At 47.3% G+C, this 24,160-nt stretch overlaps 1 protein-coding gene across 1 annotated transcript in view; it reads right to left on the bottom strand.

Moving 5' to 3' along the window:
• SPTY2D1 (SPT2 chromatin protein domain containing 1) overlaps positions 1–24,160 on the bottom strand; it is a 204,965-nt gene that overhangs the window by 92,894 nt on the left and 87,911 nt on the right. The window contains exon 3 of the mRNA XM_086956071.1: positions 16,977–19,715. Within this exon, the coding sequence (XP_086812197.1) occupies positions 16,977–19,715 (2,739 nt within the window). The remainder of the gene's footprint in view (positions 1–16,976; positions 19,716–24,160) is intronic.

Below are 24,160 nucleotides of genomic sequence, written 5' to 3'. Positions count from 1 at the left end.
TTCCCTCGGAGGGCTTGAGTGGGGGAGCACATCCTTCAGTGTGAAGTCACTTAGAGGGGGGTTGCTCACCGCCTCTCCTTCTCTGGCCTCGGCCGTTTCCCCTCCCACGAAAGGACTGACCCCTGTTCTGGTAGTGCCAGGTCTGCTTCTGCTGGCCCTGCGGGTCCAGATTGTCACCCTGGTGAAACGCCTGGTGCGATGTTCCTGGCGGGTTACAACCTCTTCCGTTTGGCCTCCTTCCCAGAGTGCCTCTTCTCATCCCTCTGATTTGCAGGGCCCCCATGGACTTTGCTGTTTCGTTATCCTTTTTCAGTTGGGTGAGCTTCTCATCAACCGGGGTGCCGAACAGCGATTCTCAGTAGAATGGAGTTTTCAGGATGTTGTTCTTAACCTCTGTCTTGAAGCCTGAGATCTTGAGCCAGGCTTGCCTTCTCTCTGTGATTCCTATAGCCATCAGTCTGCTGGAGGTTTCTGCCCCGCCCAAGGCGGTCTTCAGGCACGAGTTTGCGATGTTTTTTCCCTCTTCCACGAGGTGTGTGGCTCTCTGCTGGAATTGCTCTGAGAGGTGTTTGAGCAATTGCCCCACCTTGTCCCAATGTTGATATTGGTGCCTGTTCAGGAGGGCGTTGGAGTTTGCCATCCACCAGTGCATTGCAGCGTTTCTTTAGATTTTTCTGCCCGTCAGGTCCATCCTCCTGCTCTCCTTGTCAGGTGGTGGCCCAGATGTTGTCGGGACGTTGGCCCTTCTCCTTGCTGTTGCCGCAATAATGGAGTCTGCTGTGACGGACCCTTTGATGTAGGGAGGGTCCTGGGAGGAGAACTTGTACTTCTTCTCTGTCCTTGGTGTGACTGATCTGCAAGTCGCTGGTTCCTTGAACGCTTCCTTCCCTTGGTCCATGACACTCTTCAGCATGGGCAGGAACTGGCTCCTTGTCTGCGTGAGGAGCAAGGTTTCCATCAAGAAATCTGCTTTAGGCTTCTCTTCCCCCAATTTAACCCCATAAGCTGCTGCTGCCTTCTTGATGACCTCATTGTAAGCCCCAATGTCACCTGGCGGCGAAGGCCTCGAGGGGTAGGTCTCCACAGCCTCCTCCGGGTTTTCGGCATTGATGTTCTGCCAGTCCAGGTCTTGAGCCGTCGAGGATCCAGAGTCGTAGCTCGAACGCTGATCCCCATATTTCCCCTGTGTGTAATAGAGGTCTTCCTCTTCTCCCTGACTCGAGGGCTCCGGAGTTTACGGCGGCTCTTAGGCGTCGAACTCCTCATGCTCCTCTACCTCGGCGACGGCCGTCCCGGGCTTCGAGGGGATCCTGTAGCTTCTCATCATTCTTCGAAGTCTTTCTTCCTCTGGAGGATGTTCTCCATCACGGCCTCGAGCCTTCTTTTCTTCCTCTCCATCTGCGTGGCATGCTCGGCGTCGAGCGTTTCGGCTGCCCTCTTCGACGTCGAAGTGGTTTTCGACTCCTTCTCCCTCTAAGTCGAGGTTCCTCTTTCGGGGACCTGCTTAGACCTTGGCTTTTCGCAGAATGCAGCTTCGGTAGTCGAGGTTTTCGGCGCTGGTGCTCCCTTCGAGGCTCTGGACTCTGATTTTCGAGAGTCTGCCTCGGGCCTTTGAGGCCCTGTCGAGGGTTTCGGGGTCGTAGACTCTCCTACCTTGTCTGATGTTTTTGTTATCGGTCTCTGCGACCGTGGAGACATCTGGTCCTTCAGCGATGGGTGTATTGTCCATTACTGCGCTCTGGGGGCCCCATGTGCGCGCATCCCCTGTCGAACGTCGAAGATCTCGAGTTACTTCTCCTCCTTAGTCGTCCCGGCTTTGATGGTCTTCTTCTCCTAGTCTTTTCAAGTCCTTGTCTGTAGAAGTTCGGCGTGATCTTTTCTCCTTCAAAATTTCTAGAGCTTCACGAGACGATCCAGACCCAACGGCAGAAAAAAGAATCTGAAGATGGCGCCCAAGGGTGGGAGCTTCCGCAGGAAGCATGACAACGTCACAGAAGGTTCACCAAATGGTGGGACGTTGACGCCCACCTGGGCTACGAAAAAAGAAAAACGAAAAAAATAAAAGACTACGATTCCGGAGCCAACCACCAGATTGCGGAATATGCACAGCATAGTGAATCCAGAAAGATTCACGCTGCAAAACTAATTTGTAACTATTTTCTTTCTATGATTTGTGTAGTTTAACTTGATTTTTATTGAAATAATTATGTTTTCCTACTCTAACTTATCCTCAAAATCTGTTACACACACAGCTTTTTTTTTTTTTTTTTTTTTAACTACTGGTAATCACCAGTAGGTGGTTATAGTTAGGGCCTAGTTTTCATAGGGAAAGCATTTTTATTTTTTAATTAATTAATTGCAGGTTTATATAGCGCTAGGATCGACTCCTGGAGGAGTATCTCCGCGCTTCGACCGCTGCGAAACCCTTCCTGGCTTCCCTGAGAGATGGTCCCTTAGTGGGTATCTCCAGGGTGAGACCAGGCATCCCCGGCGGTCTGGGGGGGCCGTTAGTGAAGATGAGGCAAGCTAATGCCCAGAGTTGCCGAGTGTGATCGCTGATCAGAGTGGGCACCGAGACGAGAGAATTATCGAGTCCGCTGACCCTGGTCCAGAAACCTGCCGTGTCGGGAATCGAACCCTGGTCCCGGGCCGTCCTCTGCTCTCGGGTCTGCCGCCCCTAGCCACACTACTTCACTCACATTTTGTCTTTAACATTGGCGTTGTTTGACGAACCTTCACAAACTTTTCAGAACTAGTACGCGCCATAGTTCAGCTGCTGTGCTGAAACTTCCAGGGTGATTGGATTAACATAAGGTAATTATTACTTAGTGTTGTAAAATCTGTAGAAATTCACTTAAAAAACCCAAAGTTTATAGAGACTTTATAGCTACGTTCAAATTTTACATGCATAAAACCATAGAGATTCAACAGTTATAGATATTCTTATTTCAAGAAACTATAACTTATGCCCTAAGGTAACTAAGTTGTACCCTCGTCATGCACTGCTACTTTCACAATACATCAGTAATACCATCTTGTACAATATATTATTCACAATATAACAAACATTTGCAATAAAATAGGTGATGAGAAAATTGTGCATGGCAGGGGCATGAGTTATAGTTACCGGCGGGATGGGGAGACTGAGAGGGAGTGTGTGAGTGTGTACACATATAAATTTAATAGACAGACATCAGACTAAATTCATGCTGCCCTACGGATGCAGTGTGTGACTTTAGTTAAGCACCCGCCTAATTATTCAAATTAGTTCATTTAGTCCAAAAGGATACGTCAGAACTCTACCAGCTGCACATAAAAGATATTTATTGGGATGTTAAATGGGCTAGTGGGCCATGTGTTAAAGCTCTAGCAAAGTAGGTATTTTTCTTTTTTTTAAATACATTTTTATTGCAGACACACAGAAAGATACCAGTAATCAATCAGTATTCCAGCTATTCACCAGTATTAGTGCACCGCACAGTCGGTAGAGCAACACACGGCCATTTAGCCCATAACCCGGAGGTTGGGCGGCGAATATCATTAGAGCGCTGGAAATACAATCTCATAAACAAGTGTGAACATCCAATGAGCGTTCAGAGTATCTGCTTTTTCTTTTTTATCCCCTCCCACCCCCCAATAAACCAGCCAACGCATTTTGTTATAACTCAAACAGTACAGTCACGAAAATAGCAGCAGTTACACTTTCAATTCCCCCCCACCCCCCTTAAAGCCAGTATAGTCTTTCACAATTCAGAGCCTCAAATTTCCAGTATCTCTTGGCACCCTTCGCGTTCATCTTGTCTCATCTCATCCATCTTAGCGGTGTCAAAGTTGTCTCTGTGTGTTGGCCTATACCTAACACCTACGCCCCTCACCCCCTCCCCCCGCCCCCATCTAGCCCATGATAGTGGCGCCACTTGGACCAAACTCTCCGGAATTTTTAGGGCACCCCCTTGCCTTATAAGTAACCCTCTCGGCTGCCATATAGAGATCTAGCCCCCTCCTCCATTCTTCCAGTCCCGGCGGTTCCGGCGCCCCCCAATATTTTGCGATGTCCCTTTTGGCCGCAACCAGTGCAAGAACCACGAATGTAAGCAATGGGCGAGTCAGGTCTACCTCATTGGTCATGCCTAGCAGTGCCAGCTTGGGATCCTGTTGGATCGGAACCCCCAAGACCTCTTCTAATTCCTTGAATACCTGTGTCCAGTACGTTTGTATTGTGGCACAAGCCCAGATAGTATGATAGAAGTCCCCATCACATTGATGACATCTAAGACACCGTGAGTCTTCTACTTTTCCTATTTTATTAAGTCGTAATCTATCGTAGTAGGATCTATGGAGTACATTAAATTGAATGAGTCGCAGTCTTGATTTGATTGCCTCCTCTCGGGGATGTATCAACACTATCTCCCAATCCCGGTTGTCCATCTCTCCCACCTCTGCCTCCCAAGTGCCTCTGAGTTTTGCCAGGTCCCATAGCATATGATTAGTTGAAGTTTTACAGGTTAGGGAGACCGCCTTACCCGTTATCTGCTCTTGGAGGAGCCGCCCCTCCAATGGTGCATATTCTGGGATATCAGTGAGTGTGACCTTTTGGGCTCGCCATGCGTGTCTTAGTTGGATATATTTGAACTGCTGTGTATTATGTAGGCCGAAATCTGTTTTAAGTACCTGAAAAGATTTCAGCTCCCCTTTGGCTATCACGTCTCCTATAGTGGAGATGCCGATATCGCCTCACCTTTGGAAACCCCGCAGCTTGTTAAGTTCTGCCATCCACTGGCAGTGCCACAGCGGTGTCTGCCGTGTAGGCTTCTTTTCCCAACCCATGCGTCTTGTGGCCTTAGTCCATGCATTAAGTGTGAGACGTTGCCGGGAGGAGCAGTGCCCTTCTAGCGCCCCCGTAAAGATAACACAAAAGGTTTTTGGACGACATTTTGCCTCTCTCCAAGGCATAAGTCGGGTGGTCCGCCGGGGCATGGAGCCAATCATTCATTGGTGTCAGAAGTTCTGCCCAGTAATAGGCCTCTAGGTTAGGGAGCGAGTTACCCCCACTGTACTGGTGTCTTTGGAGCGTAGACAGAGCCACCCTAGCATGTTTGCCTAGCCAAAGAAGGGATCGCAGGTCAGCATGAATCTTAGCGAAGACCGCAGTCGGTAGTGGATAATATTAGTTTTGTAGGGCATAAAGGAATTTGGGTAGAGTGATCATTTTGTTCATGGCCGCTCGGCCTAGGAGCGTGAGAGGGAGCGGTCTCCAATAGTCCATATCCGCCACCGCGTTCAGTATGATCCATTCCAGGTTTCTTTGGAACGAGAGGGTCTCACTCAGAGTTATATAAATCCCGAGGTATTGGAAGCCTTCGGTAGTCGTCTGCATTCTCTTCGGTAACCTTCCCCACATGTCGCGTCCCCCAGGGTCATAAAGAATAGACTTGTGCCAATTTATTTTGTGTCCCGCATGCCCGCCATATTACTCTAATTCCCGGAATAACTCCGGGATGGTGGTCTCTGGTTTAGTTATATATAGCAAGACATCGTCTGCATAGAGCGAGATCTTTTCTTGTGTCGGATCCGTGTCGTTGATTGTAAAGCCAGAGATGTCCTTGTTTTGCCGGATCCTGGCTGCGAGTACCTCAATGGTGAGTGTAAAGAGGAGGGGAGACAGGGGACAACCCTGTCGGGTACCTCTCTGAATCCGGAACTCACACAACATTTTCCCGTTCACCCTCACCTTGGCTCTCGGGGTGGTGTAGAGAAGCTGAACCCATTTTACGAAGTTTGGTCTGAAACCAAACTTGTGGAGCACTGCGTAGAGGAAAGGCTAGTGTACCGCCTCGAACGCTTTCTCGGCGTCTAAGGAAAGGAACCAGTGAGGTTCGCTCCGCCCGCGCACTTCCTGCAGCCAGTTATGGGTTCTTCTAAGGTTCAATTTAGTCGCCCTATCTGGTAAAAAACCTGATTGGTCTAAATGTATAAGGCCTGGAATAACCGCTCTCAAGCGGACCGCCAAGATGGTTGCTAACAGTTTTACTTCCGTATTGAGTAGGGAGATGAGGCGGTAGGAATCACAAGTCTCTTGTGGCTTGCCCTCCTTGTAGATTGGGACAATCGTTGCCATAGCGAGATCTGGAGGGAGCTCCCCCTCCTGGTAGGCACCAGTTAAGAGGCCTTTAAGATGTTGTGTCAAAAGGTCCGCCGAGCGCTTGAAGAACTCGGCCGGGAAACCATTCGGTCCCGGGGTTTTGCCCGGTCTCAGCTTGGCAATGGCTTCTGCGATGTCATCAGTCGTTCTGTCCGCATCTAAGACCACCAGGGCCTCAGGAGGCAGCACCGGCATGTCCGTCTGTTCCATGTATTGTAACGCTTCCTCACATGTTACAAGATCTTGCGTTGCATAAAAATGTTCATAGTGCGTAGCAAATGCTTCAGCTATCTCGGTATCAGTGTTAACACTAGTCCCGTCGGCGGTACAAATACTATCTACCCATCTAGCCGCACGCTCCTTTTTCCTGAGCCACGCTAGAAGTTTGCCTGACTTGTCACCCACGTCATATAGGGGGTGGAGGGTGGTGAGGGATTGGGTCTTCGCCTCAATAGTTGCCAAGTCTCTGTTTTGTCTCTGGGCATCAAGAAGCACTCTAAGAGTCCCGCTGTTTTTATGGGTCTGATATTACCTCTCCCATCTGAGGATAGCCTGTTCCAGGGGAGCAACCTCGGCCTGAAGTTTACGTCTTTCCTCTCCCAGTCTGCCTTGTAATACCGGTTTTAGGGCTTCCCAGAAGATGACACTCTATTCCACCGTACCCTCATTTTCTGCGATATAGGCCTTAATGTCTGCTCGAATGCCTCTCAATATGACTGCGTTTTGAAGGTCCAAGGCCGCTAAGCGCCAGGAGCCTGTGCCCCTGTCCTGGTTGTGTCCCACCCTTACGAACAGTGGCGAGTGATCCAATATGCCTCTGGCCTTATACTCTGCAATATCATCCACCCTCAGGTACTGTCCGGACATGAAAACATAGTCCAATCGCGAGAACACCCTGTGGGCCCCAGAATAATATGAGTAGGCTTGCTGCGTCGGGTGTAGCCATCTCCAGATATCCGCGAGTCCTATGTTGGACATCTGACTGAACAGTGTGGTCTGGTGCCCTCCTCTCCCTGCTTCCCCGGATCGGTCTAGTTCTATATTCATAACATCATTGAAATCACCTCCCACCACTTGTATAGTGCCCGCTGTGTCCAAAAGGATGTTCGCAAGCGCTGTAAACGTACGGGTCTGTAATTTGGGTGGTGCATAAACCGAAATTAGCGTGTATGTGCGTCTATTCCAGGTACCCTGTACTGCAGCGTATGTCCCTTGTGGATCTATCCAGATGCGTGTGGTGCAGAATGGTGAGGACTTGTTAATGATGATCGCTACCCCTCTGGAATCCGATGTGTAGCCCGCATGAGCCAGAACTCTATGTCGGACCCTAGCGATGAAGGCACACTATGTACCCTTGAGGTGAGTTTCCTGTAGGAAGGTAACATCCGGGTCCACCCTTTTGATGTAGGCGTTCACTAGACCTCTCTTGACTTTAGAGCCTAATCCGTTGACGTTCCACGTCAGGATGCTCATTCCCCTATCTCCCCAATGCGGAGTGTCTATGGTACTCGCCATTCAAAGATGCGGTGGCTAAATGTGGTCGGTTTCTGGCCTGTATATGTGGTGTGGAGGTTCAATGTGCGTTGCTGCATTATCCCAACAGTTGTCGCCCCGCCGCCGGGTCTTCCCCCCCCACCCAGTTCCCCCACCCGAATGAATGTGAAATCCCCCTCTCCCACCCCTCTCCCCACCTCCCTCCCCTTCCAGTCTCATCCCAGCACAGGACAGAACTTTCCGTAAGAGTAGGCCTGTCGCCCACCCACACATCCCTCCCTTCAGAAAACCAAAAAACAGTAAAACGTGTAAAACGTGTAAAACAGAGAGGCGTGTCAACTTGCGTGCTTCCCTATGCCGGGCTGCCATTTCCATTCTCCAAATGCACCATCGGTCAAAGGGCGTGTCATCTTGCGTGTTTCCCATCTCCAAGCTACACTCTCAGTGACCCTATCAACCAGTGTTCATGATTTGGATTCTTGAGTCTCTGATTCGGGCGCATTATGCTGTCCAGACATGTCTTGCTCCAACAGTCGGATCTCCTCAACCAGCGGATGGATAGATTGTCCCCCCTTCTCCTCCTCCTCCTCCCCTCCAGAAGTGCGGCTCTCAAGACCATCCTCTTCGTTGCCCTCTGAGCGTACAGTGGATCGTAGACAGGTAAATCTCGAGCCCGCCTCAGCAGCTCCTGTCGGGGAGGCCGAACGACCTTTCCGCGTGTTTCCAGTGCCACGGCCCCGATAAGGTGTCACCGGGGTTTGTCTCTTCGACCTCCTGGACTTCAACCTGTGTCTTCGGTAGTTCCCACTGGGGCCCACGACGCAGTGACCTGTCCAACCGTTACCGTCCGACGGTCTCCCTGCTGTTGAGGATCGGGCGCTCCTCCAGCCACTGCCAGGCATCCTCCGGATGAGCGAAGAAGAGCGATGGTTCCTTATACAGCACTTTGAGTTTCGCCAGAAAGAAGAGCATGTACAAGATCTTTAAGTCTCTAAGTTTCGCCTTCACGGCGTCAAAAGAGCAGCGTTGTTTTTGCACCTCCTGACTGTAGTCTGGAAAGACCCTGATGTGCGTGTTTTCTAGACGGATCTCACCCAGTTTCCTCGCCTCTCGCAGGATCAGGTCCCTGTCCGCGAAGTTAAGAAAGCACGCAATGACCGGTCGCGGTCTCGCTCCCTCCTGCGGTTTTGCCAGGAGGGCCCTGTGCGCCCTCTCAATAATGAAGCAAGGTGAAAATTGTACCGCTGGGAAGGTTTCCATCAGCCAGGAGTGGAAGAAGGACACCAGATCCGCCTTCTCAATCCCTTCCCCAAATCCAACAAAGCGCAGGGTGTTGCATCGCGCTCTGTTTTCGGCGTCATCAACCTTCCAGAGTAGTTGGCGATGGGATGCCTTGAGCTCTACCATGTCTTTCCTCAGGGTGGTGATTGAATCCTCGGCCTCGCCCATCCGCGTCTCAGCAGCGGTCACCCTGTCGGATAAGTTTTGGAAGTCTTGCCTCAGCAGTGTCACTTCGGAGCACACCTCTCCTATCTTGACCTCTAGGGCCGCTCGGGACTTCTGGATATCGGCCTGTGAGGCCTGGATGGTCCCCATCTGCAGTTCGGTGTCCGAGCGCACACCTGACGCGGCCGGGAGGGACTCCGCCGTCTGTCTCGGTGCGGCAAAATTGTCCATGGGCCCTTGTTTAGGCGCTTTAGAAAGTAGGTCTTTCTTCCCCATGGTTTGCAAGGGTGTTGCGTCAAGCACGCAGGGCAAGCAGTGATTCACCCTACCTCCCGGGCACTAGTCAGGGCCTGATTGATGGGCCGCCGTATCCGTATCTCTCCCGGTGCGCTGGGGTCCTAGAGCCTCACACCTCAGTCCCCGTGGGCCACTGTCGTCTCCTTCCTGCACTCCGTGGTATTCAGGTCACTGGTGAGTGGTGCCAGGCAGGACCTCCAGGCCACCCTCTTCCGATGATCGCCTCTCAGGGTTGCTCACCCAGCCCCGAGCCCCTGTCACCACCTGGGACCGACCCTCTTCCGTAGGACGCCGGGGGGGGGGGGGGTTGGGGGATTACGGGGCACAGGAATACAAATCCTCTACCGTCCGGGCTACCTTCAGTGATCGGTGCCTCTTGCAGATGGGCCGGGTATTAGCAGTAGGTGGCTGGTGTGCAGATCAGTCCCCGAGGCGACTCCCAGCGTTTCTGCGGTCTTAGGGGGATAGCGCCGCCGGGGCACCCCACCAGGCAGCTGACTGTGCGCGGCGGTCCGGCCACAGGGCGTCGGGGTCGCCGTAGGGTCCGAGGCCAGGTCGGGAACCTCCCTATCCCTGGTTCACGGGTCCGGCCGCCATCTTGGTGTAACTCCGAGCCCGGCGCAGTCCCACGATGGTTCCTCGGGGGCTCCCTCCTAGACCTTACCCCTGGTAAGGCCGTCGCCTCTCGTTTCTCTGCCTCTCACCTCACGGCCCCCTCCCCCCGGTGACGCTCCGATGATCCCTCGGCACCCCTCCTCACACCGTGGGCGCTCCCTCCGCCATCTTGGTGAAGGGGTGATCGTCTCCGGAGCTTCCAACTCCGTGAACCGGGGTTGTCCAGGCCTGGCAATCGCCGCACAGAGTGTCGCCCTCCTATCCCACTGTAGGGCCCGTCACCGGATTCGGAGGCCGAGTTTCAGCGCCTCCGCCGATGCTCGAGTGCCACGGCCGCCATCTTACCCTCAACCGGGCTCGCAAAGTGGTGCCAAAAGGTCAGCGTATGAGGCTTTGCAGGCAGGTACACCTCTTGTTTCTCGCCTCCGCTGGGTCACGCTGCGTCCCTGCTTTGTCCCCGTTATGTTGGTGGCAGTTTGGGTAGTTAGAATGACCGATTTCGAGGCAGCTCTCCGGGAGCTCTGGAGCCAAACGTCTTAGCACGTCATGGTGCTCAAAAGTAGGTATTTTTCAAGACAAGAATACAAACAAACATCTACTAGCTACTATAGTGTACATCATCAACAACAACAGTGGAAGGCGTTTCATAGAAAAATCATAAAATAATTTTATCCCAAACAAAAAAATCTTTTTTATCCAAGTTGTACACAAATATGTTCTATGGATACCAGAATCGAACAGTTTATGTTCCAGTGTCAAGTCATTACAAACTGCCTATGTGCAATAACATTCTGTTTATTACAAGCTCCACCAAGTACAATATATTAGCTCATCACACTTTAAATATACACTCAGTCATCTTGATCGCAGTAGCCATTGATACAACCATCTTGATTTAATCTTTGTAAAACAATTCATATAAATGTCTTAGTCCTTACTTGAACATGTAGCACTCTACAATATTCTCTTCTTTATGACACTCCTTTGAACTTGCGTCTCGCTTTCACGATTTATTAAGGTTAATCATTCCCAAGTGGACTGCCAGCATTGCTACATGTGAAAGTCATCTAGCATCCATGTTATCACCTGTCAAGGGTTCAACAGGTTCTATCATTTGAGCTACATATAGTTCCTATCACACTAAAGGATTTCAATGTAATGTGCGCATTCAGATATAGTGTGTACACAGTTTTAGTGGACCTGTACTTCTGAATAATGTGAAATCACAATACAACCCAAAAATGCAAGCAAACTGTTACTGGTTATTCAAGTCAGTATAAAGAAATACAACACTAGTTTTCGGAAATGTATATCCCATATTGTTACGGGGTATTCGCCTCGTTAGCATTTTAGCATTTTCGAAGATTACACACTCTCGTCCAAGTACTTTTAAAGTTGAGTTAGTCCCCCACAATAGGTTTATCTCATTCTTGTAGAGCTTTGAGTAACTAAAAAATTTTTTTAAGGATACCTTGCTTTTGCCGTCACGCATTCGGTTAATTTCAGCTTGTGTTGCTTCACTGCTATGGTAAAACGAATGCAGCACCCGCTTTCCGCTGCTCATTCACAAAAGTGGCCATCCCTTTAGTTTTTCAAGTGAAAAACTCCTAAATAAAATCTTCTACTGAATAACTTCTGATCTGGCCAGATGGTGCTTACAACAGTCTCCAGCACATTCCACAAAGAGAAGTACCACAATCTGGCGAAGGTTTCTTTCCTGCAAAGATTTTTGCAGAGGATAACCTAGTTATGTTTTGTCTGAGGAGGTAGTGAGAGTTGGATTGATTGATAGAACGACACTATTGACTCATAAGCAGAAAAATATCAAGAATGAGGAGACTGGGGCATCAAGGAGATTTATTGCCCTGTACATGACAGGCTTATAAAATAAGCAAGATAGTGGGAAACAATTGTGCAATACTACAAACTCATTGATGCACTGGCACTAGAATCGGCCAAAATCCTTTAATAACATATAGGAAAAATAAGTAAGGATTATTTAGTCAGTTATTTGGAGAAATAACAAACTCATAAGTGTTTGGATAGCATGGTTGGCCACTATGTATACAATGTATGGTGTGCTATGTCAGATTTATTATCTTGCTTTGCATTATAGGTATTTTCAGGACAATGTGGTTTATGTCACATTATTTTTCTGTATAATGATACACAGGAGACGTTTGAACCTTTTTTATCCCGTAGTCTTGGTTAGACGATGATTACAGAGAACATGTGGACCAGAATGGTCCTTCAACTGCCATGTGTACTGCCAAGCACTCCAGTCATCAGCTCGGGTATCCTCTTTCTGCCTCTGTCGCAGCGAGCTTAAAGATGATTAAATGACCGTTTTGTCCTGATACTTCCCCCTACATCCCACATTCTTGTAGTTGGAAGCAACAGGTGTTCCGGTTTCAAGCCCTCTCTCTGCCTGCCATCGGCACCTTGGTGCTTCACCTAAGTAGTGAGACCTGTTATGAAGTTCCTCAGCATGAGAGGGGTAAGATAAATGGTTTACCGCAAAGATATATTCACAGATCAATATCCCTTCCAACTCTAACACCAATTGACAATGGCAATATCTCTCCTTCAGGATTCGGAATTCATGGTCAAGATGGACAAACCAGAACTTGTGCCAACACAGAAGGTGACCTCTCTGGAGTTCATTATGGACACTGTGGCGACAACTCTAAAGCTCCCCAAAAAGATCTTAAACATCAGGAAAGAACTCAAGAAGAACCTGGTGAGAACAAGAATTTCTCTCCATTTCTAAACAATTAGCTCGGTTGGTGGGACTTTAAGGTCTGTTGATACAGGTAATATTTCTGTGGCTGCTCCACCACCCAAATACTTCAAAATCTGAAAATTCACCATCTGAGGAGAGGCCAGATATGTGCAGAACAAGTGGATCTCAAAGCAGAGGCCAGGCAGAAGATCCATTGGTGGCCACAGCACATGGAAGCATGCAATAGGAGGGTGATCTTTGGATATACCCTGGTAACAGAATTGAACATCAACACAATGGGATGGAGTACCAATGTGGGGATCGATCCACTGGAGGAAAACAGGGAGCCGACATACTTACATTACATATCATCTAGCTGGAAATTCTAGCAAGCTTATTCGAAGTCAAGTGCTGAGAAAAATGAAGTGCTGTGAATTGTTAAAAATGGACGACATATCAGCAGCCAGTTAAATCAATCACCTAGCAGAACAAGACTGAAGAACGTGGGCACCATTCTCTGAAGAATCAGATAGCCATGAGACTGCAGGACCTTGCGGGTTACCACAATGATTCACCAGATTGGTAGTCCAGACACTGACAATATTGGAGCACCTGGATGCTGCACCCTGAATCTTCTGAGTTCTCATGGACAGATAGGGCCCATGTGTTATCAATCCTATTTTCCTTAAGATTGGATCACTAACTCCTCTTGCAATTCAACAGGAGACTGGACCGGAGAGGTCTGGCAAAATATGTTGTCCTACACCAGAGGGCCAAGGATAGCAACTATGCCTCTCAACTCATCACCATGGTAGAGAGAGGGGCAGTCCATGAAGGTGGTTCTCATTACACTAGTCTGGAGATCTTAAGTTTCATTTACGGGTCTGAAGGAAATTCCCAGCGATTTATCAATCCCGCTTCACCTCTGTCAGACAATTCTGAGAGATCCCCAAGGCCGGTGGTTTCATATACTTAAACTTTGTGTTATGATGTTTACTTTTAAGTGCTGTTTTTGTTCTTCTGTCTCCATAGTGAGGTTCCAGAATCTCTCTGCAAGGGAGTTTTCCAAAGGACTTGTGTGCAGTCCTGTTGAACTGTGCTGCTTCCAATAAACTGCTTTTCTATAATACCCAGCTTTTGGAATTCGACACTGGTATCACCAGTTGGTGGAGGAGGGTTCACCCCACCTCATGGCATGGAGAATTACAGGTGATGCAGAGTATAGTCAAGCACTACAGGACAGCCTGGTAAAGTTGGCATGCTTGGTGTGTGGAACAAGGTCGAGATTCCATGGGGTTCACACCTGTTTAGGTCTTGAATGTTCTTTCTGAGTTTGTAGCGGAAGATAATGCTTACAGGTCAGTAACCTCATTTAGATCCGCTTTAGTCAGCAGATCATGCCGTGTGAATGGTGTCTCATTGGGGAAACATCACATGGTTTGCAAGTTGTTGGGAGGAGTCTGAATCTCTATGCTTCCCGCAAGATATATTCTTACTTGAGGGCTGTAAATAAGATACTGAGCCTGTGCCCATCATAGCAGAGTAACAACTGACCGAAGAGAAAGGAACTAACCGGGTAAGCTGGCCATATTCCTTTGCTTGGTGTCATGCAAAAGGGTTCCACACGTTAGTGCCTTAGCTTTATCAGGTAGAATGTTAACATTTCTAGTGTTACTATTACAGTTTCTCAACCATGGGTACTGGCAAACATTTTCCCAGGCGCTACAAAATATGGTCTGTTGTGTGCCAGAAGGCGGACTAATGCCAGTAGGATGGGAAGGGTGGTTTGCAGACCAGGGTAGCAGGTAAGGTGGTAGTTGGGGAAGCAAAGCATGTACATGGTGTGGTCAGTGAATCATGAAGCCATTTTAAAAGCGTCATTCCATACTACTCTATAAATTAATTCTCAAGTCTCGAGAAGACTCAGATTTGGCAAAAGTGAGTTATGCAGCATCTGAATTACTATCTCGCTACCAGCCTTCTACTTGCTATCGCTAACCTCGGGAAAGTCAAGTGTCAAAAAGAAGTAACTTAATTATTGAATAGGAATGAAATTGAATTTTACAATGTAATGCAAAAAAACCAAAAAAACAACGCTCAAGCCCAGCTTCCCCAATTGATCAAATTGCGTGATCCTCACCTATCATTGCTAGATAGTTGAAGTGAGGTGAGTTACGCAAGAAGTAGAAACTCATGTGTCCATGTTTAGCGTACAATCAGTGAGGGGAACGTTGGCTTCTAATGCCTTTTCTCTGGGTGCTCATTTATAAGAAATTATAAAGGCTATGGACTGGTTGCCTGATTTTACCTTCAAGCCTTTTTACTTTATACCAGTGGAAGATGTGGCTTTGTTGCTGGCGAGTAAGATTTGAACTAGCGTAATCCCCACCTCCAGAAAAGGGCATAGAATTATTTTTCCTATCATGTATGAAAGTTCAATTCTATTAAGGACATGGGAGAGAGGATTAGCAACCTGGTGGAGCTAGTAAAGGAAAATTCTGACAGGAGGTTCAACCCAGTGGTTTACAGAGCAAGTAGCTGGTTGCTATAATGTATTGGAAAATGTTATTTTTTTAGGTGTAGCTTATAGTCTGCAATTGTAGATATGCAGTTCCTTCTTTGCTTAGTTAAGGAATGAAACAGAAACAAGAATAAGGACAAACAAGAAGCAACAAGGGATAGATCACAGGAACAAGAAGGGAAAGGACAGTATTCTAGAGCTTTCATAACGGACGTTGGACTGCGACTGGTTACGTCTGAACTACATTTTATCCCAATGAACTAGGAGATGTGTAATATATTACTGTTTTTAAGTACAGTGAGCTGCTGTTGGAGAATAGAGTAAAGATAGAAGGCATATTTGCTGCCTCTCTGTCCTTAACAGAACTTAAAGTTTCCTTTGCAATAACTAGGAAATGTTGTAACCTGTGAAACAGATTTATATTATTCACATATTTAAGCTTTTAAAAATGTACACACCTGCAAAGTAAAGGACTCCAAGGTAAAGTAGTAAAACTTACTTGCAATGAAAGGACTCTAGGGGTGAGCAGAAGTCACGGAATTTGACTCAGCGGAATTCCAAGAAGCTATATAAAAGCTCTGTGAGATTCTGTGTAGTTCTGACAACGGACAAAAACAGGTACTTCGTGCTGCTCGCTCTCGGATTTAGCGCAGGGAGCACGTTCTGTGCTGAAAAATCATTGCGAATGGCACCACACAGCGCACGAGAGGGTGCAGCTACACAATTTGATTTTGCTACCGATCAAGCAGATTTACTACTCAAGTAGCAGCCTTCTAACTGCCAATGGTTGCGACTGCCCGCATTGGAAAATCTTGGAAGATGTCCTCCTTCTGAATGGAAATTGTGTTAGGGGACACCAAATTTCGCTCAGCAACTTACTGCTCTGGAGACGCGTGCGAGAATAAATTCCATCAGGCAGTGATTGGTCAAATTTGGCCGGAACTCTGCGCTACTCTCGCCAAATTTCTGAGGAACTGATTATTTTACCCACTCCTAAAGGACTCCTAATATACTTAACAAAATGTAATGATTCCTGATGTAACATTCCAGAAGCAATGGTAGCATACTAGGATTAATACCACCACACGCAAAATACATAACTTTCTATAACCCATCACCAATTACAACATTTTTGAAAAGTACCCAAAGGCACATTCAAATCCAGCCTTTTATTAGTGAGCTTCCCTTTACAATGCTGCATCAAACCATCTAAACAGCAGCCAAACACAGATGCCCTGCATGTAAAGTTTGTAGAATCTATAGCTATGTTTATTAAGCGCAAATACCTGTTGGTTTACAATTGAATGCCATAATACATTCCACTCACTGATTAGATTTGAGCGAGATTAACAGAGCGCAGCAACTGCCTTTAGGTGGCGAGGCGATCTAGTCTCGGTGGTCCTATTTAGTTATAGCCGATTAACAAAATTGCAGAAACAAGCTGGAGAATTCCCTATAGCATGAGAAGCCTTAAATTTACACTCTGTTGCATCAAATACAGAAAGACTTAATCACAAACAATGTTTTATGAAATATAAATATAATTTAATATAGAAGCAAAAGCTACAGGCTTCTTTTCGATATGTAAACATAAATAAATTAATAAAATGCTAAAATTTGCTTTGGTCGACACTTGCATTACCAAAACATTGCAACTAGCTGTACACATTAAATGAGAACAGCATTTGTAAACAAAAAACTAAATGTATTACGTTCACAAGAAAAAATTAACTCCTTACCTGGTGGGCGCATTATTGGTCTTTGTCCAGGGACAAGAATGGGCCTTGTTCCATTTACTGGTCCATTGTTTGGTTTTGCACCAAAGTTCTTTGTTGAGATGGTTTCTGCCACAACAGTGCATTTAGGTTTGGATGGTGCAGATTTACTGTTTTGCAAAACAGATTTGCTGCCGTTCAGCCCAAAGTTTGCACCATGGCACCCAGATCCAGTGCCCGAACTTCCACCAGGCCTCCCAGTGCCAGAGACTGACCCAACACCTTGTTTCACAGTATCCAAACCCAATTTCCCACCTGGATTTGCAGGAGCAGCACCAGAGCTGGCAACTGGACGCACAAGTCCACTCTGTCGGGCAGGTCCAGAGACACACTTGCCACTGGGCTTTGTAGTTCCAGAGACAGAGCTGCTAACAGGTCGCCCTGGACCTGTAACAGAGCCAGTGGTAGGCCGATTAGGTTTTGCACTCAAACTGCTATTAATATGCAAAGATCCCGAGCTACTGGTAGACTTTGATGATTCCTTGCCCAAATTACTGCTTGACCGTCCAGATCCAGAGACTTTCTCAGAACCTGATTTTATGTTGTTGCTTGAACTTCCCCCGGAACTTCCAGCTGGCCGCGATGTGCCAGGGCCTGAACTGCTGGATGGCCGCGAAGAACCTGAACCCTGGCTGCTGGATGGTCGCGAAGACCCAGGGCCTGAACTGCTGGATGGTCGTGAAGACCCAGGGCCCACACTGCTGGATGGTTGCGAAGAACTAAGGCCCGAACTGCTGGATGGTCGCGAAGAACCAGGGCCCGAACTGCCGGATGGTCGTGAAGAACCAGGGCCCGAACTGCCGGATGGTCGTGAAGAACCAGGGCCCGAACTGCCGGATGGTCGTGAAGAACCAGGGCCCGAACTGCCGGATGGTCGTGAAGAACCAGGGCCCGAACTGCCGGATGGTCGTGAAGAACCAAGGCCCGAACTGCCAGATGGTCGTGAAGAACCAGGCGCTGAACTACCAGATGGTCGTGAAGAACCAGGGCCCGAACTGCTGGATGGTCGTGAAGAACCAGGGCCCGAACTGCCAGATGGTCGTGAAGAACTCGGTGCCGAACTACTGGATGGCCGCGAAGACCCAGGGCCCGAATTACTGGATGGTCGTGAAGACCCAGGGCCCGAACTACTGGATGGTTGCGAAGACCCAGGGCCCGAACTGCTGGACGGCCGTAAAGACCCAGGGCCCGAACTGCTGGATGGTCGCATAGAGCCAGGGTTTGAACTGCTGGATGGTCGCAAAGAGCCAGGGCCCGATTTGCTGGATGGTCGCAAAGACTCTGAGTCCGAACTGCTGGTTTGTCGTGAAGACCCAGCCCCTGAGCTGCTGGTCGGTCGCAATGATCCAGACCCCAAACTGCCAGCCAGTCGTGTTGACCCAGCGGTGGCTGAACTGCTCAGAGTACGTGATGAATCTGTCCCTGAACTGCTGGCTGGCCGTGACGACCCAGCAGCCATACTGCTTGGTTTCTGCGATGAATCAGTACCTGTGTTGCTGGCTGGTCGGGATGAACCAGAACCCAAAGTTGGAGCTGGCCTTGCTGACCCAGCGCTTACAGTGTTAGCTCGCTGTGGTGGCTTGAAACCTGAACTGCTACCAGCCCGTAAAGACTCACTGCTTGAACTGCTGGACAGCTGCGATGACCCTGCCCCTGAACGGCTCATCGGCGGCACGGTACGGGCACCTGAACTGCTGGGCACGTGACTAGAGCCCAATTTGCTCCCAGATTTCCCTGAACTGGAATGCATCTTCAAATCGTGATTGGAAGGTGTAGATTCAGATTTAAAAGTTGTAGGCTTACTTTTCTTCAAATCAACCTCTTTTGCAGGTGTAGTTTTATGTGATCCATTCAAAGTTACCTTTGAGGTTGAACTTTTAACATTTGACCCAGGATTACTGCTCCCACCACCAGAGTAGGATTTAAGAGATCCACCCTGTCCAGTTCTTGCTTTTTCTAGTGGAACACATTTGGCATTGGCACTGGCACTTGTGGATTTGTCGTTTGACACATTAGTTTTGGATTTCTTATCAAAACAATTCCCAGATGATGGATTTCCCTTTGCCACTGAATGTTTTTCTAAAGAGTTTTTGCTGACATTATGTAACTTAATATCTTTCTGTGAATAGTTTTGCTTTGTAGAGTGAAATTCGCCAGCACCTTTTGGCTCTTTTTCTATTCGTCTCACATCCTGCTCTAGGCATATTTTCTTGTGCTTTCTTTCCCTACACTCCAACTCTTTCAGCTCCTCTGCAGTTCTTGGTCGTTCTTCAACCTTTTTCACAGTTTTCATTACTACTGGCTCAAATTGTTTCTTTTCTGCTAGTTTCAGCAGATCTGTAAAGTTAATTGGTGGGGGAGGGGGCAATCTTTTAGGTGGCTTTGGTTTTTCTTCTACTTTAGGTGGTACTATAATTTCCGGCACAAACTCCTCGTACTCTTCAGCTTCTTCCTGCTCCGAATCAGTCTTGGTGTATTCAAAGGATTCTGCTTCAGAAATGTATTCCTCATCTGCACTCGGACTGGACATCTGTTGCCTTTCTTCAAAAATTGGACTTTTCTTAGGCTTCTCCACCACAGGCACTCCATTAAATCCTCTAAAGTTGTCTTTTGTCCTGGATGCCATGGCTCTTGCTTTTTTGTCATGGTTCAATTCTTTTCGTTTAGCAAGAAGTTGTTCTTTTTTTCTTTTTTCTTCCAGTTCTGCATAGGGAAAAAGAAAATAAATTGTAAACTGTAAATCATGACCTTTCCTAGATCCACAAGAACAATCATTTGACACACTACAATCTTAAAGCCAGTATCTGGTATATCTGATTAAGGAGTGGGCTCTGGCTTGACTGCCATCTCACTAATGGTTTGATTTAACTTTATTTATTAAATAACTGAAAGGCAACCTGATATAATTTAAGGGGGATTTGTTTCATGAGAAAGTTAAAGTTAACTTTTAGATGACTTTTTTATTACTGCACTTCCTTTCACTCCTTTCACTCCACAACATAAAATCAGGAATCTTGATTTCATGTTGATCACCAACTACTGTGAATGTCAGTCAGCGAGCATCATTCCATGAAGTAAAGTCAGAGCAGTTCATGGTCCAAGCTATTGCCTTTACAACACTTTGCGGAGGTGTCCTTTGGCTACAACTTAACCCTGTAGCACTGTGTTAGCTAACTTACCTCTGAATAAGAATTGTGCAGTGGCCTGTGAGAGACAGACCTGTGAAACCTATTAACCAACCTTTTGTAGGAGTAGCTAGTAGATCTCATAACTGACCACTTCAGGTCCTGTGGATTAACTTTTTAATCTTATGAGCTAACCAAGATTTTTTTGGTGTGTGTCAGCATGAGCCACAATGAGTATGGCTCATGGTGATGTCCCCCTGAGGCCCACAGTACCCAAAAATCAATGTAAGACACGTATCATCTTCACCAGAAAAACTTGGCCTCGCGTATTTTGGGGTCTTCGGTAACTCACACTGTACATACTATGGTCTTAGGGCTTTTGTGTTTTATCTATCTGGCTTAAATATACCCATGTAATAATGGTATTCTCTCTGTGAACAAACACCATCATAACCTCACCCACTGCTTCTGTCAAGCATCAATTATCATTTGGTTTATTCTTCGCTATTCAGTTAGTTTGTAATATCTGGGAAATGTTACTATGGATTACCGTGTTTATCTTTAGGAAAGTGCTTCCTAATGCTGTTTGACCTATACCCGGAGGGTAGATTTAGAACATTACAGAATGCAATAGAAACATTTGGCTTGGGCTCTGGACAGTTCCTCCAGTACGCAAAGATTGCAGCTATGGCCCGACAACTGTGGCCAGCATTTCCGGAGTCCCCAGACGCCACACACATGTTAGTCAGTATGATAACTATGGCGGGAGGACGTAAATTTGTAGCTCATCTGTACCGGGTTTTGCGTGCAGACAGAAAGCTCAAACAATTAAAAGTGTAGGAGAGGTGAAAAGCCATATACGGCGAACCCTTGTTCCTTAGAGATTGGACCCATAACACATGCAGAAGTCTGGATAGTGTCAGTTTGTGCAATATTCAATACAACATTATACAAATGACATTTGTCCCACAGACGTTTACACATAATTTATCAAACACGTGGCTCTTGAAGTACCAAGTGTACGACCCCTGAGGCAGACATTTTACATACTGTTTGGCACTGCCCGCTGGTGGCCACATTTTTAAGAAGAGTAGTAGAGCAGCCTAACCGTGCTGTTGGTTGGGATATCCCACTGACGATTGGTAGTTGCCTGTTGGGACTATTGCCCAGGGACCCAAAAAGCAAGCTCAGGAGACGATTTGCGGTGCTGGGACTAACAGCAGCAAAAAGACGCATAGCGATTCACTAGAGAGAAATGGGAGGGAGATTTGAGGGAGTGGGCAACCGCAGAGGAAGAACATATCAGAAGAATGAGGAGAGAAGACAAATTACTGGATGTGCTGCTTGCTTGAGAAATGATGATGCAAGATCTGTTAGACCTAGAGCTGAATTCGCAGCAGGAGCCGGGTGCAAAGGAGAAACGTAGATAGACAGAGGACGAGGCTTGACCCAACAGTACCCAGATCTAAAGTTATTGAGCTGTTTTCAATATGGACGTTCTTGACACCACTATATAATGTAACAGTACTCTACTTGGGCTGTGGTTTCATTGATAGCTGGAAGCAGGTTGGGGTGGGAGGGAGGGGACACTGAGTATTATAATATTGTTATGTTGGTTTAAAAAATGGATATCAGAGATGGCTGATACATCACTTTCTAAATAGTGGACTTGTAATTATCCTGCATGTGAATACTGCTCATAAATAAAACTCTAAAAGAAATGTCCAAAAAACAGTGTTTTTCATCCAGGCAAAGTAGGCTATCTTCGTATTTTTTACTTTTTTAGTGAGAGGACCGCCCTCTTATATTTAGGTGTGTAGACTACCATTCTAACCCTAGTGGAAACCCTTCTGTTGGCAGTTTTAGTTTCTGGGCGGGGATCTGCTCCAATTACCAAATGCGATTACTACAAATGCAGTCACAGCAGGAGCGCCTGGTAAAGGGCTTCCAGATCCACCTTGCTTCATCACACTACTATTGCTTTTAATATCACGCACCTTCGTTTGATTTAAAAAAAAGTTCTACTTGCTTTTAAAACTGTAACCTTTGCTTAAGTCACAATTTACTTGTACTCACTGTTCGTGCTCGCAATCTTGGGTCACTCAGAGGGGTGCCTCCCCGGTCCACAGCGGATTCTTCCGCTTGAGTGGAGGGAGTGTAGCACAGCCCGGAAGTGACGTGCAGTTACCAGGTCAGCAGTTCAGCTGCCTGAAACTACAAAATCACATGCCCAGGCCGACGCGCCACTGTTGTGCCAAAGACGCGCCTGAGGCAAGCCCGTCTGCGTCTGGTCGTCGCCAGGGGCCAGAAACCCTGCCGGTTTCAATACGCCTCAGGTAATTTGTCATGGACCTCCTACCAAATACACCAGCCAAGAGTTATTTTACATCAGGGACCACCAACGCCTGCCTGCCATGAAAGAATGAATGGATTCATGTACCCATAAATTTCTCTTAATAATGGAGGGCCCTGTCGCATGCAAAATATGTAGATATCCCAGTACACTCTTCATACCACCCTGTGACAACAAAAGAATGCAGACTCTGGTACTGAAGACCCATTAGACCCCCAAACTCTAGCAAATCTCCAAAAACTAGCAATGAAAACAGCTAGCTGGGAATGTTTCTTGGCCAATATTCGCTCACTCCCCAAGCACGCCATCAATATATGGGACTTGCTTTCCTCCTCTCTCCCAGATATCGGGTTTATAACAGAAACCTGGATGAAACTCTCCTCAACCCCTGCAATTGCACTTGCATTACCTGACTGGTACTGAATCCAAAAACTAGACAGACCTTGCAGGGCTGGGGGAGGGGTAGCTATTATATACAAAGACCCGATAAAAACTACAATATTAGACCTACTCAGCAGTGATCAAATTTAAATCCTAGTGTTCAGAATGGACCTCCATGCAAAGCTGAGTTGGAAAGGAGCTCTCGTATACCCGCCCCCCAGGATCCCTCCTCATCTCCATGGACCTGATCTCCCCTCATGTGATCTCATCTAATCAATTCCTACTTCTGGGAGATCTAAATGTCCACAGCGAGAACCCCTTGAGACCCTAAGGCCTCGACCCTCCTGACATAGCTATCCACTCTCAGACTCACTAAAATCAATGATGCACCCACACATATAGCAGGACACACCCTGGATTTAGTCTTATCCAGTTCACCTCATTCTATATAAAAATCAACCTGTCCTCGGTCATGGTCAGACCACTCCAAAATGGATTTTTTTTTTGTGAGCCCCACTGAGCATAAAGCCCAGAAAGAACACATCACAAGATACTATAGACAATGGCACAACTTAACACCTACACTTTTCAATGATAATTTCACTCCCGCCCCTCCTCCCTGCCCTCCACTCATATTTCAGCCTCGGACACAGTTGAAAAGCACCTAACTGACTTTCAGTAAACTTTAAAATCCACCATAGACGTGTTGATCCCACTGAACAGGTCCCTTGCGATTCCCAAACACCCCCAGATCCCCTGGTACACTGCGGACCTTTGGACTGAAAAGAGTCAGTGCAAGAAATTAGAGCGACAATGGCGCCGAACCCATGATCCCCTCAAAGAATGGCTTAAAATTGCTCAAGCCTCATACCACAAAAACTTGAAACACGCCCAGAAGAAATACATCACCAACCAACTTGAACAGGCTGATAACACTCCTAAAGCCCTTTTTCAGGTACTTATCACTCTCATCATTCCCAAAGCCTGTAACCCGGAAGACCCGCCAACTCAGTTTCACTGTGACAGCACTGTAGGGTACCTCTCATAAAAATTGTTAACATTAACAAAATAACCGCCACCACCAGCCCTAATGCCAGCTTCGAACCTCCCCCTGTTTCACCCAGCACCAAAACACTCAAGGAATTCCCTTTGCTCACCATTCAAAACACAGAATCCCTACTGAAAAGGACCAAATCTGGATCCCCGAATGATCTCATCCCAGCTAAAATTTCCAGAGTACTCGCCACTTAGCTTGCGGCCCCACTCTGCTCCATTCTAAACAGTTCAAT

This window comes from Lissotriton vulgaris, chromosome 2_1 (genome assembly GCF_964263255.1).
Source record: "Lissotriton vulgaris chromosome 2_1, aLisVul1.2, whole genome shotgun sequence".
Taxonomy (NCBI): domain Eukaryota; kingdom Metazoa; phylum Chordata; class Amphibia; order Caudata; family Salamandridae; genus Lissotriton; species Lissotriton vulgaris.
This window is presented reverse-complemented; position numbering and strand designations above follow the sequence as displayed.